The sequence below is a fragment of the Malania oleifera genome, chromosome 2 (assembly GCF_029873635.1).
Source record: "Malania oleifera isolate guangnan ecotype guangnan chromosome 2, ASM2987363v1, whole genome shotgun sequence".
Taxonomy (NCBI): domain Eukaryota; kingdom Viridiplantae; phylum Streptophyta; class Magnoliopsida; order Santalales; family Ximeniaceae; genus Malania; species Malania oleifera.
The window spans coordinates 57,663,144-57,681,301 of record NC_080418.1 but is presented as its reverse complement, the minus strand read 5'-3'; the positions used below and the strand labels follow the sequence as shown (position 1 = coordinate 57,681,301).

The following is an 18,158-nucleotide window of genomic DNA, read 5'->3' as shown; positions in this document are numbered from 1 at the left end:
TTCTCTCCATCGCTACTCCTTACAATACTGAAATCACATTTCATATATTCTGTCTTATTCCTACTTATCCTAAACCCTTTAGACTCAAATGTGGCTCTCCAAAGTTTTAACTTAGATTTCACTCCGCTCCTACTATCATCAATCAACACAATATCATCTGCAAACAACATACACCAAGGGATCTCATTTTGAATATTCCTACTAAGTTCATCAATCACTAAAGTAAAAAGAGGACTCAAAGTAGAACCTTGATGTACACCTATTTTGATTGGAAAATCTCTAGATTCCCCTCCTACAGTCCTAACGCTAGTCACTACTCAATCATACATATCCTTAATGACCTCATTATATCTAATGCAAGCCCCCTTCTTTTCTAAGACCTACCAAAGAACTTTCCTACGTATCATAAGCTTTCTTTAGGTCAACAAAAACCATATGCAAGTCCACTTTCTTTTGCCTAATCTTTTCCATTAAGCTTCTTAAAGGATAAATAACATTTTTTGTTTATCTCCCATGGATAAAACCAAATTATTTTTCTAAAAAATTACACATAAACCCGTAAAACTAAATTACATCACAAATGTACCTCTAGAATACACAAATACTACAAATAAGCCTCCAAAATACACATAATACTATACTACTTAAACTAAACACATAATAAACTACTAACTAAACCCAACAATCCTTGATCCAATTCTTCTCAACTATTCCCCGACAAGGATCTTCCCGAGGTATTGCTTCTTGTCCTATCCTACATCACGAAGTCTCAGCTGTGTAGGGGGAAAGAGGCTATGGGGGTGCTGCAGCCTTAATGAATCATCTGGGTGTCATAAATCTTCTCCTGATGGGATGCCTAGAGAACTTTCTATGGAGGTTGTTAACTGTGGAAGAACTTAGGTGGAGCAGGAGATTCAGCTTGTTGGAGGTTAGGGTAAAGAGTGATATACATTCAGAGGTGGCTTGTAACTTTTTAGATCAGGGGATTTGCATGGATGGCAAGGGATGTAATCAGGTTGAGGATCTGAAGGTGTATAAGTGTTATCCATAGAGGTAGGAGGGGCTAGGTAAGAAAATACTTCTTGTTATAATAATCGAATGAACTCTAACATGTGCGTGAACAAACTCTTAAAAAGAGATTCTATAGGGATTTTTGATGTTGATGAGTCATTGAATTGTTCTAAGCTCGTCTTAGAGAAGGATAATTGTGCAAGTCCTATTGAGGAGGAAAAAATGGGGTGATTTTTTGGAAAATGTCAGTTAGTATGACAATGATTTTGTATGAGATAGTGGTTTATTGTTGGATGAGTTTTAGGACCAATTTGGTTATGTTTCTGATGCTTGTGAGGTGCTAGGGGATATTTCTCATGTGTCTCCTCCTCGGTTTCTCTGATGAAGATTTGGAGGATGTGTCTATTTGTAGGAAGGGGTTTTGGGTGAAGACTTGGCGTTGAAGAGTCAATATCGGGACGAGATTTTACCCGTCCCTGTGGAGGAGTTTAGTGAGGATGTTGAAGCTCATTTGTTGGATAAGTTGGGATTGTGGCTGGCTGATCCTGGAGGGAATGAGGTTTGCTTGGATGGTTGTAAAAATAAACCTAAGGAAGGACAGCATGATCTAGAAAACTCGCATAGCTCTGTCAAACTATGATGGGAAGGGTTTAAATAGTGGTTTTCTTATTTAGAGCTTGTTTATTTGTTAGGTTTTTTTCCCCCTGTTTTCTTTCCTTTTACTTTTTTGTTTTTTCTTCTTCTTGCTTTGAGGATCTATTTTTGTCCCCTAGGTTGTAATTTCTCTCCTCTCTTAAAATATTTCTTTTGCTGTAATTTCTCTCCTCTCTTGAATGCATATGGCTTGGGGCTGATCCCATGGTTTCAAAGCCTGTACCAGTGACGAACACTGTAAAGGCACTGGATCACTTGAGCCTGAAGTAGTGACATCCCCATGATGTCATACACACACAAAATATTAAATATAAATATATATAAATATACGTGTGTAGAATGAATCTATTTCATTTATGTATTAAATAACTAGCATGTAATCTCAATGAGGTATGCATGAAAATTACAATTAATAAACTATCTCCTAGATTTGTGATGTGTGAACTTCCTATTGAGCACTTTTCTATAAACCATAACTTCAAGACCTATACAAAAGAAAAGGAGAAAAAAAACTAGTATATTTATATTGTCAGCTTTCAAATTCAAAAAATATTTGAAATACTATATATATCTCCAACATACCTACCTAGAAGGATTGGAAAAAATTGACACGCACACACGATTGAGAGATTAAAAGTGCTTTTAGTTAGAGTTATCGTACATTCCTTCGAAAACAGCATTCCCTTCCATCTTGTCAGTCTCCTTTTGAATTACTTGATCACTGATTCCTCGACTTCAGCACCCAAAGGCAGCCCCAATGTAGGGGAAGGGAAAAGCCTTCTGTAGAATTTGTGGTATCTGGAATCCTCCCCCCCCCCCCCCCCCCCCTAATCTTCCTGTATTTTTCCCAAGTTTCTTTTATTCCACTCCCTTCCCCTCTTCCCCCCAGGTTTCTTGTTTATTTTCCTTTGTTTTCTTTCTTTCCAATCAGCCCCCAGCAATTGGTATAAGGACTTCACTTTGATCTGCACTTGTTATTGCCATCATCAACTCACTATCTTTTCTGTCACTGCCACTACCATTTGTACCATTCTTCCTCGCTCAGCCGAAACCCCTGCACTGTCATCTTCATGCAAGCTGCAGTCTTCAACCACAGCATCCAAACCCTAACCTTCTTCCCTGATTAATGAGCACTCTTCAATCCATGCTCTCACCTAAAGTTAATCGGACAAGAAAAAGTCAAATGTATTTGTTGCTGGTTCAAGAATGGAGGGCAACTAGCAGGAAATGGAAAAAAGAGCTCACTGTTGATATAACAGAAATGAGCCCCCTCCCTCCTCACTATTGATCACTGTGAAATTTGCATAGAATGATGCAGTGAATCACTTTACTAGTAAGAGTCCTTTTGAGATTGTCAAAGGCTTCTTTCCTCATCCTTCTGTTCCCCCTACCACCTGATCCTTTGAGTACTAAGGTATCAGCCCCAGCGGCTTTGAGTGCTTGTACAACAGCTGATACCACTACCAGAATCTGTAGCATTCATGTTGATTGAGATGGAGCAAGAGCACATGAGCGTAGGATTGTGAGCTCCTTCAGAGTGATGGGGACCTATAGGTGCACAAGTAAGGATAGTGGCTTGGTTGAAATGAAGGGCATCGTTAGGGCAAGAAGAAAATGGGTTGAGGCAGTTAAAAAAATAATAAAATTCAACTTAATAGAAGAGATGTGCTTAATCCAGTTGAATGCAGAAAAAAGATCCATGTTATTGATGCCAGGTATTTGGTCATAGAGGCTTGTCATGGTATTTTTAACTAGCTAGCTTATTTTAATTTTTTTTATATGGATGGTTTTCTACTATATATTCTTTGATGATTCCAACTGAATATGAGTAAAGGTTCATGGTTAGATTACGATATTACGTTACTTGAGTTACAGGGATATAGTATTTAAGCAGCATTTGGTTCAGATATGGAATCAGAATTGTAATGCATTGAAATCCATAATAGAATAGAAGATTCTTGCTTTGTGTTTGGTTTGACATGGAATTGGCATTTGAATCAAATTGTTATTGTTTGGTATACCTAGACATAAGAACTGGAGTCGGCCCAAATTTTCCTTTAACCACTATGGAGCAAAAATAAAGTATATGCTCTTTCTCAAGTAATCTTCTAGCAGTACTTAATTTCCCTGGAAAATTGAAACAAACATGACTATTATTATTATTGTTGTTGTTGTTGTATGCTAATTATCAGTGTTTTGGGTCATCTGTTCAGAGAGTAACGTGTCTCTTTCTTGGTCACTCTTTTCCTTTGGGTATGCTGTGAAACATTTTTTTTCTCCTTTAATTCTCATTGGGTGTATTGATCTGACTATTTAGCAGAATTTGCTTCTAGTTGATGGCCTTGTCAGCTTGATTTTATTGTTGTACTTTGCCTTTATTTTATTTCTCGATAATTTTTTTCCTCTTTAAAAAATTGGACTTTGTCTTTCAAAAGAAATTATAATAAAGGCTTTGCCTTTCACCAAAGAGCAAAGTGCCCCCGCTGCCACCACACTAAAAAAAGGGGCATCCTGGGGCCACAAGGCTCCCTGCTTTGCGAGGGTAGGTTGTTGTTGTTGTTGAAAGGGGCATCCTGGGGCCACAAGGCTCCCTGCTTTGCGAGGGTAGGGGGAGGGTCCTCATAGCGTCTGGTGCCTCACCCTTGATTTTATGCAGAGAGGCTGTTTCCTTGGATTTGAACCTGTGACCAACCATTCAAAAAGGATCAACCTTACTGTTGATCCAGGGCGCAGCTTTTTGCCACAACACAACAATAATAGTAAATAAAAACTATCATAAAAAACATCATTTTCACCATAGCATCCCAGGAAAAAAGATGTCCATTATAGTGGTGTATCCAAAAAAACCACCACAATAACATGTAGCAAGATAACATGGAAAACATCCAAAGGAACTCAGCTATCATAAATAACTCTAGTTTACTTAACCCATACAAAATCCTAATGTCTAGCACTAGCTCCATTACAGCTAGGATCAATCAGTCCAATAACATATCATAGCTCAAGGTAAGTGGGTTGAGAGAAAAAACATGAAGCTCTAACGACTCGAGCAGACTTGTTGCCTTATGATTTCAGTTTGTGTTATTTCCTCCACTTTCTAAACAATTTGCTACGTCTTTGCTGTCCTGATAAGCCATGATCTTTTCATGTATCATTCCTGGCCATGGTAGCACAATGTTATAAATAAGGAACCAAAAATGCTAGTAACATTCAAAAAGCATTTTATCATTAGGTCATCAGAAGTCTCAACACTTTTTCCATTCTTGTACCTCTTTCCAAAATCCTTTTTCTACCTTTTGCAGCTATAGGATGAGTCATGAGGTCGGTTAGTTTAACTGTTATTGTGAACAATGGCAAGATCCCCATCAAGATTTACGGGGCATTTGTTTGCCCTTAACAGCCTCTAAAAAGAGGAAAGACTCTTAGTGGTTTAAGATTCAGTGAACTGGTGTTGTTTGTTTGGGTTCTGAATGGGTGCTAATTGCTAAATATGCTCTGACCGAACTAGTGTCTTTCCCTTTGCTGATTTGGTCAGCAACAAGCTTACATCATATTATGATTCATTTGCCCCTAAAAATGCCAAAATTACACATGGAATCTTGAACCAATACCTTCTTCTCTCCTCTTTGTGTAAATGCCTGCACAATCCCACAGCCTCCCTGTGCAGAGTCTCTTTGAGCTCGTTGGAGTTCCGGCTGACCAAGATAATGTTGATGCTTTTTCTGGCAAGTTGAAAGATGAAATCTTTTTTTGGATTTGAACCTTCGATGCCTGTTTTGGAGATCCGGTGATGATGGTCTTCGTGGCTCTAGAGGTTCTTAATTTTGTGTGTGGTGAAGGTGAACAAATGTGGGTGCAGAAGCCAATTGGGTGTGGAGGTGATTCATGCAGGCTGAACACAGAATGCAACTAGATCTGAATCTAGTGAAATCCCCTATTCCTCAATTCCCCATAACTACGAAGGATACCTGCCACAAATATGAAAAAAAGAAAATATTTTTTTTTCTTTTAAAAGGAAAAAGAGGACTATTTATTATTTATTGATGGCTCTTGTTATTTTATGTTTATTTATTTATTATTAAACAATTATTTTTTTTCTTATAACATTTCTATTAAAAATCATATTTTAACTAATATTTTTATGTTTTGCATTTAAGACAAAGTTTTTGCAATAATAAAAATTATTTTGATTTTTTAAAATACCTATTTCTAACAAATAGTTTTGCTCTTGATAGTTTAGCAGGGAAAAACACATATATTTAAAGGTTAGTTACTGAATGATTGGAACAATTCTGCATTTGGGTTCAAAGACTAATTATATGCTGGACTCGGTTCACAGATTCCGAACTACATTCTATATTCAGAACTTAATGCTTAATTTTGTCAAACACCCCCTTAGATTCTTTACTTTGTTTTCTACCTCTTCCATATTATTCATAGCATTGACAAAGGTTTCAACAAAATCACTCACTCTCATCTTTTCTGTATACTTCTTCAAGTGCCTCAAATTGCGAGGACACTCCATAAAAAGTTGTAGCATCCTTATGTCCCTATCATAAAACAATTCAAATTTTTCGCTTGTTAGTAGCAATATTTGACAGTTTTTCCCAGGGCCAATCATCATAAGTTTGCTTCCTGCACGAATTTTCTTCTTGGTGTCATCCCTTGTGAAACCACTCTTACCCAACATCTCAGTTTTTGTGTGGTATTTTTGCTTTAGGATCTTCATCCTTGACTTTTGAGGACTAGTAGACCTGCCTTCAAGCCATATTCAGTAAATTCTTGTGCAAGCATCTTTTCTGTTTGTATGAAATGTCCATTGTCTAATCCAGTCTCTTGTTTCCATTGAAGACTACTGAAGAACTATAGCTAATAGTCCAACAAAATTTAATCCTTGTGATGAATCCATTGCCGTTTCTGCTGGACCTTGAGTAGATATTGTTTGGCTCAAGGAGGGGGAGCAGACATTTTTCCCACCAAACAGCTAATGCTTATTGCAGGTTTAACTTGTTGATAAGAATTGAAGTTGAAGGAAAGTGGGGGGGGGGGGGGGGGGAGACTCTTCTTGTTGAAGAGGATATCAAAAGGGGCACATGTGATTTCTAAAAGAATCTTTACGCAAAATCAGAGACTTGGAGGCCAACAGTTGATGGCATCAATTTTAGCATCCTCAATCCTTCCACAGGGCAGTGGCTTGGAAGGTCCTTAAATGAGGAGGAAATTTATCAAGCCATCAAGGACAGCAATGGGGATAAATCACCTGGTCTTGATGGTTTCGCTTCAATTTTTCTTTCTTCAAAATAATTGGGGCATTCTCAAATGGGCATTCTCTATATTTTTGAGGAATTCTACAGAACAGGCAGACTTGTGAGTAGTGTCTACTCCACCTTTATCACCCTGGTTCCCAAGAAAGCAGAGGCTTATCAAGGACTTTTGGCTGATAAGCCTTGTGGGCAGAATTTCTAAGATCCTATCCCAAGATGTCACTGCATGCTTTAAAAAGTGATTGCAGAAGTCAATGGCCAGCATCAGCATGCTTTTGTTGCTGAAAGGCAGATAATGGATGCAGATTGTGAATGAAGTGGTGGGTGCCAACAGTATGTCAATGAATAGTTAGGTGGTCTCTGAGCTTGATGTGCAGAAAGCATTTGATCATGTGAATTGGAACTTTGTCCTTAATATTCTTAGAAGAATGTTTTTTGGGTAGCTCTAGTGTAGATGGATCCAACAATGTTTACTATCCCAAGTCTTGGTTTTTTTTTTTTTGGGTGTTCATTAACAGCCATCTTTATGACTTTTTTCACTCTTCTAGAGGTTTAAGGCAAGGAGATCCTCTCTCGTCTCTTTTGTTTATCTTGGCTATGGAGGTGTTGAGTCTTTTGATTAGAAAAGCTATTGAAGGAGGCCTTCTCAAAGGTTTCACCGTCGGAAAGAATGAAAGTGTTTTGGAAGTCTCCTATCTTCTTTTTGTGGATAATACCATCATCTTTTGTGAAGAGGATCCTCAGCAATTCCTCAACCTCAAGGTGTATTCTTCTTGTTTTGAATGTGGAATTAGGGAGTAAGGTTATTCCAGTAGGAATCAGTATAAATAGACGTCTCTTTGCTGGTATTTTAAGTTGCAAACTAGGGGCTTTTAACATTACCTACCTTGGTCTCTCCCTTGGAGCCAAAAAATTCTAATGCAAAAGAGTTTGAGACCCCATTTTTGAAAGATATGGAAGGAAAATTGGCTTGTTGGAAAAGGAACTACCTGTCCAAAGATGGGAGACTAACCCTCATCAAGAGCACACTTTCCAACCTTTGGTCTATTTATGCCCCTCTTCCCTATCCCTTGGTCAATTTCCATGTAGTTGGAAGGAATTCAAAGGAGATTTCCGTGGGGTAGCTTAGGAGAGGATTTCAAATGTCATCTCATTAAATGGGGGCATTTAAACTACACATTCAAAAAGGAGGCTTGGGGCTTAAATCTTTCTCTACTTTCAACAAGTTCTTCTCGGGAAATGGCTCTAAAGATTCATGAAGGAGATAAGGATCATTACTGGAGGAAAATCATCGCCTTTAAGTATGGTCTTCTCCATAACGATGGGGCCATGATTGAAGCGAGAGGTGCTTGTTGATTAGTGTTTGGAAATTTATCTGGCATGGTTGTGATAATTTCTTCTCCTATAGGAAATTAGGCGTGGTGGGGATAATTTCTTCTCCTATACCAAATCTCAAGTTGGGAATGGGGACAATGTGTTTTTTGTTTTGGCAATTGGCATGTAGCCAGTCTCCTCTCAGCACTAATTTCCCTCCCATTTTCAATGTAGCCTGTGACAAAAAGATGCTTTAATCCATGATCACGTTCAGTTTACAGAGCAGGGGTTCCCCTAGAGTGTTTCCTTAACTAGAAATGCCTTTAAATTGGAAATGAACTCCTTCACAGATTTTTACAGTAGTTTGTATAAAACCCAATCCAGAACGCTCCTAATGATCCCAAAGTCGATTCTGGATGGTCATTTAATGTTCATCCTATTACAAAATCCTCACTCTCTAGGCAGCTACCAGCAGCAATTTCCCTCAGAAGCTTGCCGGGAAAGCAGAAGCACCCATGGAGGTCACTTTCTTACTATTGACAAATGAGAACTTGCAAAAAAGAGGTCTGGCCCTTGCCAACACGTGTTACTTGTGTTTGAAAAATGCTGAATCAGTGGAGCACATCCTCTTTCACTGCTTACATTTTTTGGAATCTGATCATTCCTCTAATCAGGCAGCAGTGGGTTACTGCAAGAACAGTGGAAGGTGAGTTATGGGCTTGGAAAGGAACTCTCTCAAGCAAGGAAAGGGGGAAGGATCTGTCCCTCATTCCCCTTGCCATCTTTTAATTTGCACGAACGGAAAGGAGTAGGAGAGCTTTCAAAGGAGTGACTACCCCTCTTCATGCTGTTAAAGACCAATGGATTGCAATTATTAGTAGTGGTTTGGTTGTGAGACTCATGTAATGCTTTAGTTTTTTTTGACATTCTGCAGAGTTGGTGATTTTCTTTCTGTTGTCTGTACTCAGGCAGGATTGCCTTGATGCCCTTTAATGAAGTCTTCTCTTTATTGATTAAAAAGAACCCAATCTCCATCCTATGACATCCAATCCAAATGTTCTCACAAATTATAATTCACCATTATTGATAATATACATCCATACAAATTCTCGTAAACTAGTAATTTATGCATCTTTAGCATGTAAAAAAATTACTTAGATGAGATAATTCATAAGCAACACAAAATATGCATAATATGAGTGCTGTAGATTGTGTAATACATAGAAGCTCAGAACTTCAAATGGTTGACAATGTGCATGATAAGCAATTGCGTTCAATCACATAACAAATTCACTTTCTAGATCAAGCTCTCTAGAGGTTGAACATTTGTTTATCCAGGGCCTGAAATTGGTCCTTTTGTCAATTGATGAGATAATTGTAATGAACTCTACTCCATATTCTTCATCTGCTTTAATTTCATCTTCTAAAACATCATCTATGTCTTATATATGTCCTTGCGCATTTGATTATGTAGTGGAGCACATACCATAACATAACATGATTTGGTGGCACCATGTGATTGAAAAAGATGCTGCACAAGTGCGATTTTGTTGATGGCAATGATTAAAAAAAAAAAGAAAATGCATGTACTCTGATACAAAAGTTTTTGAGTTTGTAGTTTTTTTCTTTGATCAGCAAAGAAAGTTTATTAAAGGGTATCAGGGGGATGCCACCCAATTACAGAAATACAATGAACACCCTCACTCAAGGGTGTCAAGGAAATGAAGGATACATTAAGAGACTGCAATGGGGATAAAGTGCCTGGCTCGGATGGTTTCTCTTTCTTTCTTCTGATTAAATTGGGGAGTTTGCAAGCCAGACATTTTCAACACCTTTGAGGAATTTTTTAGATCAGGCAGATTTGTTAGTAGCTAATTCCACTTTTTAAACCTTGATTCCAAAGAAAATGGGGGCTGTCAATAGTAAGATTTTTTGTCCAATCAGCTTGGTGGGAAGCATTTATAAGATCCTTGCCAAAGTTCTTGCCATGAGGATCAAAAGAGCCATCCTGAAAGTCACTTGTCTGTTCTAGCATGCCTTTGTGCTGGAAGACAGATCACGGATGCTACCTTTGTTGCTAATTAAGTTGTGGATTCTTATTAGAAGAAAGGGAAAAGTGGTGACTTGCAAGCTTGACATGGAGAAAGCCTTTGACCATGCCAACTGGAATTTTTTCTTTGACCTTCAAATAAAAATGGGCTTTGGGGAGCACCAGTGCAGCTAAATTGCTCAATGCACTACATTTCAAGCTTCCGGTGCTCATAAATGGCTGTCCTGATTCTTTCGCTCCTTAAGAGGTTTGAGACAGGGGGATCCTTTGTCTCCCTTCTTGTTCGTCGTGGTGATGGAGGTGTTGAGCATTATGCTGAAGAAAGCTACCGAAAGGGCTCATTATTGGTTTGAGAGTGGGCAAGAAGGGAAGGTCCATGGAAGTGGTATATTTTTGTTTGCAGAAGATACAGTTATTTTCTGTGATGGTGATCCCCTGCATATTCTCAATCTATGATGCATTTTGATAGGGTTTGATGCTGTCTTGGGCTTGAAAGTAAATCTTGGAAAATGTTAACTTATTCCAGCACAGGAGGGCCTTTCCTGTTGGCCTTCTGGGGTGCAAGATAGGATTTTTTCCCATCAGTTATCTTGGGCTTCTTCTTGGAGCAAAATTCAAAGATTGAGGTGTATGAGACCCATTTCTGGAAAGTTTGAAAAAAAAATTGGTTGGATGGAAAAGGAATTTCTTGTCTAAAGGTGGCAGACACACTTATTAGAAGTACCTTGACAAGCCTTCTTGTTTGTTTCATGCTTCTCTTTCCTCTTATCATTTTAGTTGCCATAGACTTGAAGGGATTCAGAGGAGGTTCATATGGAGGGCTGTGGGTGCGGAATTCAAATCTTACTTTGTCAAATGGGGCACGGTCAAACAACCTATTTGCTTGGGATGCTTGGTGCTGAAGTCCCTTTACACTTTCAATAAAGCACTTCTCAGGAAATCATTGTGGAGATTTATGAAAGAGAAAGACCATCTTTGGCAGGGAATCTGATTCCAAATATGGGTTGGAGCATAATGAACAGAGCTTGCAGAAGAACATATGGTGTAGCAGTGCGGAAATTCATTAGAAAAGGCTGGGATGACTTCTTGCGTTTATCAAATTTCAAGTGGGGAATGGGGACAACATTTACTTATTGGCATGATGTGTGGCATGACCAAGAGGCCCTTCGTGTTTATTTCCTGCCTTCTACAACTTGCCTACAATAAGGAAGCCTCATCTGTCATCACCTTCCAATTTCGGGGCAGGGGATCTTCTGGACCATTCCCTTTTTCAGAAACGTGGAAGATTGGGAATTCCACCATCTCATTAATTTTTTTAGAACACTAAAACATTTTTTATCAGCCAAAGTGGACCATAGGTAAAAAACAAGGTCTTATCAGTCAGATCCTTCTATAAGAAACTCTCATATATGGAAACAAACCACAACAATCCCCCTTGGACTCACATTTGGAAGACGGCTGCCCCTACAAAGGTAGCTTTTTTTGCTTGGGAGTCCAACACATGAAATGATCTTAACCCTGGACAATTTGCAGAAAAGGGGTTTGACCATTGTCTGCAGGTGGTCCCCATGCATGATTGATGGAGAATCAATTGACATATCCTCTTTCATTGCCCCTGGACCAGGAACCTTTGGAATATGGCACTAAACTTGATTGGGCAAAGATGGGTTACTATTAGTTCGTGGGAGTGGAGCTCTGGGCATGGCAAGGGATTCGGGCAACCTAGGAGAAGTGAAAGGCTTTGTCTGTCATCCCTCTTGCAATTTTCTGGTGTGCTTAGAAAGAACGAAACTTGAGTGTAATTTTAGATATTTGTGACATCCTGCAGGAGGGTTGACTCTGTGTACTTTAAGTTGGCATCCCCTTGATGCATTTTCAATGAATTTATTTTACTGATTAAAAAAAATTTAATATCTCTTACAACCATCCCATTATGCCAATTAGAAATCATGGTTATCCAGTGATCCTTGACAATTTGAAGGGGTGACCGGGGAAGGTAACTGTATGAGTTGATGTAATTCATCATGGATGAAAAGCAGTGTCAATAATAACAGTGGTGGTATTTATAGATGGATGGGGCAGAATGAGGTTAATGCTCTGAAGTTAGACATGGTTCTTGTGTATTAAACCATCATAGTGATTTCTGCAGATGATCTTAATAAGATAGGTTAAGCACTGCAATAATTATGCTTTTCATGTGTAGAGCGTGATGCGGCATTGAAAAGATTGTGCTTTTTCTTAATTATAAGATTAATTTTTTTGTGAAGCCAGAGAGGGGGCAGGGATGTATGTAGGGAGAAATGGTGAGATGCGGAACAGTTAAATATTATATAATCTAGGCAAAAATGTATGTATGGGATTAAAAAATATGAAAAAATAAGTGAGGTTGGGGTAGAAATCTGATGATTTTCGTTCTTATGCTGATAGATTTGATGTTTAAAAGGTTTATGCTCGTCGAAAGATGGCTTGTTGAGGTGCTGAAATGAAGAAGATATTCAAGCATAAGAGAGAAAATTCTGATGAGTCGACTACAAAGGTACTAAGGAGAGATTCTATGGGTGAGTTCAGTATTTTGGAAGTTCCTCAAGTTGTGAAGAATATTGGAGGTTCAGGAGAGATTCTATGGGCAAGTTCAGTATCGTGGAAGTTCCTCAAGTTGAGAGGAATGTTGGAGGTTCTAATGAGATTAGAAAAGGTAAGGAGGTGAAGAATTGGGGGAATTTTTTCAGATTCAGAAAGTGATGATAATGGCGATTTTGACTGTGCTAAGGGGTGGTTGTTGGATGAGATTTGGGAACAATATGGGTACGTTTTTTGACTTTTGAGATGAATTAGGTGATTTATTTTTTGTTCACCCACCCCCGTTGGACGATCTGGAGGGTGTTTCTATTTTTGATAATGATGGGTTGGCGAATCAGTTTCAGCATAGGGATGGAATTTTGCCTACACCAGTCAAGGAGAGTTCAAAGGAGTAGATAGAAGCTCAAATTTGTATGGATAAAATGGATTTAAAGCTGAGTGATATTGGAGGAAATGTAGTGCGTTTGGATGGTGCAAAAGCTGAAAGCTGAAGGGTCAAAGGGGATTGACTAATTTGAAAAGTTCAGTAAATTATGATGGAAAGGGTTTAAAAAGGGGTTTCTTGGTTAATTTCATTCAGTTCTTTTTTGTTTATTATTTTTTTTTCCCTTTTTGTTTTTATTTAGTGGACTCCTTGTCCCTGCACGTTCTACCTTCTATTCTTTCTATCTAGTATACTTGTTTTTGTTATTAAAAAAAACACGACTGGCATAGAATATTTCTAAAGAAATATGTGTCCAACATATAAGCTAATGCAATTGCATGAAGACAATATTTACACATATTAAAGCCTAAAAAAATTGCAAAGTCGGATTATAACGTCATCCTTATTTTAAAATCAACAAACTCTTAGGCACATGGACTTACTAGAATGTGGCACTTGGTTCTTGGATTCAACAAGGATTACTTGTAATCCCATTCCTGGGAATGGTACATATTTGCAAAAAGCTATTCAATGCCGGTATCCCTATTCCCATTTTAAAAGGTGTGTATCCGAATCCTCAATTGAGGGAATCACAAAAAATGATCAAGTTACAAAAAGACCCTAGTTATATTTTAAAAATCCAAAATTACCATCATTTAAGAAAATAGTTGCAGTATTGAATTAACCTTTGAATTATGTTCTAGTTTATAATCTTATTTTAATTATTGCTTTTGAAATTATGTTTTCAATGAGTTTGGTAATTTTTTTAGTATTTTATCTTATCCTCCGAATTTTTTGCTAAACGCTGCGTACTATCATTTTTTTTCCTTTTTTTTTTTTTGTGTGAAGTATCACTTGCCCAACTTAAGAATATTTTGGAAATAGAAAGTTCTTTTATCATCATTCCAGGGATGTACCAAACATTGGAGTACTACAAGCCCAGTAATCATAATATGCTTCTGAACTGAATGTGGGAATCCTATATTCCCAGGAATCACAATGATGTAAGGCGGCATCTTAGATGCTGCGAACCTTGCATCACATTAGTTTTTTGAGGTTTATAATGATTGAAATGTGGTTATGAGATGTTGATAATCTTCTAAGGGTTTCCACTGAACAATAGTTCAACACTGATTTTATCTTTAGGAACTTCTGCTTTTCTAATAATGGTTAAACTGGAGTGTCTTTCAGCTGGTTGTATATTGACAGCATTGTAATTATAGTTGATAAAATTTTGCTGTATAATAATTAAATGTTTCTTTTTCATGTTTGACTTATTCTTAGGTTTCTGATTTTTATAAACGACCAAATGCGGAAAGTCCAGCAAAAGCTGCACTTGAGGAAAGTGCCCATATGTCTGAGAATAGAGTTGTTCAGATGCTGGGACAAATAAAGCATGGTTCATGCCGTCCCCGAGCAATTCTATTTAAAGTGCTTGCAGATACTGTTGGTCTTGAAAGTAGGCTCATGGTGGTAAGTTTGTCTTTTATTGGAGAGGAAACTGTTTCTACTTTTATTTTATTTTATTTTATTTTTTAAAAAGTGTTTGCCCTATTAAACTGTTTTTACGCTAGTTTCAGTTGAAAGAAATGTAATTTGTTCAATGTATGCTGCATTGTGGGTTGTAAATTTGTAATAGCTAATTTCTGAAGGTCCATGCCTTCTTTTCTTGTGCTTATTCGTTTCCATGATTCATTGTCAGGGTCTGCCTAATGATGGGGTTACCGAGTGCATGGACTCATACAGACATATGTCCGTCATAGTTGTGTTGAATTCTGTTGAACTACTTGTTGATCTTATGCGATATCCGGGCCAGCTGATACCTCGGTCAACCAAGGCAATTTTCATGACTCATATTTCTGCTGCAGGAGAGAGTGATTCAGCTGAAAATGATTCCTGTGACTCACCACTAGAGCCAAACAGTCCTCTGTATGGGTTTTCAGAGAAAGCTGACCCTGACAGGTTGATAGTATTAGAACATAAGTTTTTCTGTTTTCTGTATTACCTTTTAAAAAATATGAGCATTTAAGTAACTATGTGGTGCTTATGGTTGAAGCATGCTTTGTAAAACTGACTGGCCTATTATTCTTGTTTCATGTGGCATAGTGTTGATAGAGATGATGGCCTTCAATATCAGCGGAAATTGGAAGCCTCATCAAATATATCAGGTCCTGCATTGAGGAATATAATGCTGAGGCCTGGCTCCTCTATAGACCGAAAACTGAGGTTTTATTTGTTGTTTTTCTTTAAAAATTTAATTAAAAAATGCAACTTTTATTTGAAATGACATTCTTTTTCTATTTTTATTTCTTCTCCAATGGTTGTCTTATTTTTAAGTGGCATGATTGTAATCATATCTCTTTTGTGCTTCCCCAGTTTGTCACATAGCGAGCCTGATATTGCTACAGCATTTTGGCGACGCAGTCGAAGAAAGGTCATTGCTGAACAACGGACTGCTAGTTCAAGGTTTTCTTCAATGTCTTTTCTATTTGGATCTGGCAAATCTGGGAATCAGATCATGTTATGTTTGAAATCAGTATTTAAATTTTATTTCTTGTGTGAAATCTGGTATATGCCATACTGTATTCATATTTCTTGTTTAGTTGCAACTATGGAGATGGCTTGTCCATTCCCTCTCTCCCCACCTTTTTCCTTCTCATTTTTCCCCTTTACCAAGAGATGAGATTCAGTTATAATATTTCCATTAGAAGTGATGCTCTCCTAAGTTCTCATAGATTAGAATATTTATATACCTCTTTCATGAACATTGTTTTGCCTTCTGATTTTATTGTTGCAATGCAAGTTGACATTCTCACTGTTGGCTGCATGACATTTTCCAGTGTCTTGTGTGTCAATGCCCAGGATATCTGAAGTTGGTCCAGAAATTGCTGTGCAATGTTCAAGTTTAGTCTATGAACTTATCTTAGTTATTTTCATTGAATTTTTTGATGTGCACAGTCCAGAGCATCCTTCATTTCGAGCACGCGGACGATCCTTGCTTAGCGGTGATAGGAAATCATTTAGAGATTATTCTGATGATATAGCCACGTCAAGGTTGTTATCTCAATTGATCTAATTATCTCAGTTTATATGAGACACATATTAATATGTTATAACTTAATAAAATATCTGGTTGCGGAATGTCCACTCTGAAATATTATTTTTGATTTGATGTATGTTGAGTTGGATGCATTGATGGGAAATAATCTCATTTCTTATTTGACAGTTATTTATTATTATTTTTGTTCCCCCCTGTTTTCTTTTGCTGGGGGGGGGGGGGGGGGAAGGGTGGGATGAAAGTCACATCTTACCTTGAACATGCATGATTTCTTATTGCATGGTGCACATTGCTACATATATGAATGGCATTATTAGTTTTTCTGACATTTTCAGTAGAATAGAGTGACATTTTGTCTATTAGTATATGTTATCTTTACTTTGATAGTTGGATCCTTCATTTTACGCTCAATAGAATAGAGTGACATTTTATGTCTATTAGTATATGTTATCTTTACTTTGATAGTTGGATCCTTCATTTTACCCTCAAGTTTTTGTTTTGGATGTGTGGGTATGGGACTTATTCTGTTATTAAACAGTTCAAAATAGTGGGAAATCTTTGAGAAACTGGTGACTGGCCTTTGGACACGCCCTCACCCAAGGGCCGGTGCATATATTCAAATCCATGTGAAATAGTATTTTGATATATCCAGCTATGCCCTCAGTTTTCCTGTATCGATTATATTTGTTGACTTCACTAAAAAAGACCAAATAAAATAAAACGATGATAGGATTTTATCATATAATGAATTTTATTTTTGCCTCGAAATAACTGTAGCTCAGTTTTGAAATATTATGTTGATTAAATGAATAATTGATGATTGCCACTTTTAATGTTTAGTAGAAAGATGATGCTCTTTTTTCAAAAATATATATGAATATTTTTGGAATGGCTCTGGACTTGTAAAATCCAAAGCTATAGAGGTTGTATTACCTGGAATTTAGTTGTAGTGCCAATGCCACGGGGTTTGCTGAATATTTTCCCCTGATGTATGGAGGTGTATTTTCTGTGTTTGGATGGTCCATAATTCTAACTGATCCTTTTTTCTTTTATGGTGCTTTATATTAGATTTCTCTGAATACCCTCACATGTGGTTGCTGGTTAACTGCTTGGCTCCTTTTGATATCTACAATGTCAGAAAAAGTCCCATCTTTTATGTTCTACCGAAAACATAAAAAAGAAAAAAGTTATATGGCTGAGTATATATAATAATGGAAGATTGTCATGTGATCATCCTTGTCTTGCTAAGTTATCTTCTAATTGTTTTATAAATCCTCTGTGAAATGCTGTATGTGTGAGCTTGTGTATTTGTAACAAGTAGTGTCAACCTATGCCAAATAATAAATAATCGTTAGAAATTAATGAGGCATTGAATAACATAATTTAGCAAGAACATTTGTTAATAAAGGTAACAACTTGTGACTAATCATGGATTCATGGTCGTATAAACTGATCTAATTAATAATTCTGGATGATTGGTTAATGCTTCTCTGTATGTGATAATTATCATATTGGTACTATCCTATGAATTATATCTGTTCCCAATCAGTACCACTGGTGGTTTTTATTTTTGGGAACCATACGTCTGTGCTACAGTGTTTGTTACAAATAGTGTGAACTTATGCTGAATAATATATAACATTTAGAATATATCAAGGCATTGGATTCATTGAAGAACATCATTTAGCAAGAATATTTGTCAATCAAAATGACAACTTATGATTAATCATGGGTTCATGGTCAGACAAACTGTTCTCTTTGTTATTAATTAATGCTTCTTACATGTGATAATTATCAAATTAG

The 18,158-nt window shown here is 37.3% G+C and overlaps 1 protein-coding gene across 8 annotated transcripts in view; it reads left to right on the top strand.

Moving 5' to 3' along the window:
* The window catches only part of LOC131147810 (probable serine/threonine-protein kinase SIS8), an 88,786-nt gene that overhangs the window by 16,340 nt on the left and 54,288 nt on the right, over positions 1–18,158 (top strand). For 6 of the 8 annotated variants that reach the window (XM_058097399.1, XM_058097394.1, XM_058097395.1 and 3 more), the window contains 5 exons: positions 14,582–14,770; positions 15,000–15,259; positions 15,404–15,523; positions 15,674–15,763; positions 16,256–16,351. In XM_058097399.1, the coding sequence (XP_057953382.1) occupies positions 14,582–14,770; positions 15,000–15,259; positions 15,404–15,523; positions 15,674–15,763; positions 16,256–16,351 (755 nt within the window). The remainder of the gene's footprint in view (positions 1–14,581; positions 14,771–14,999; positions 15,260–15,403; positions 15,524–15,673; positions 15,764–16,255; positions 16,352–18,158) is intronic. The other 2 variants (XM_058097401.1, XM_058097402.1) reach the window with 1 other exon arrangement.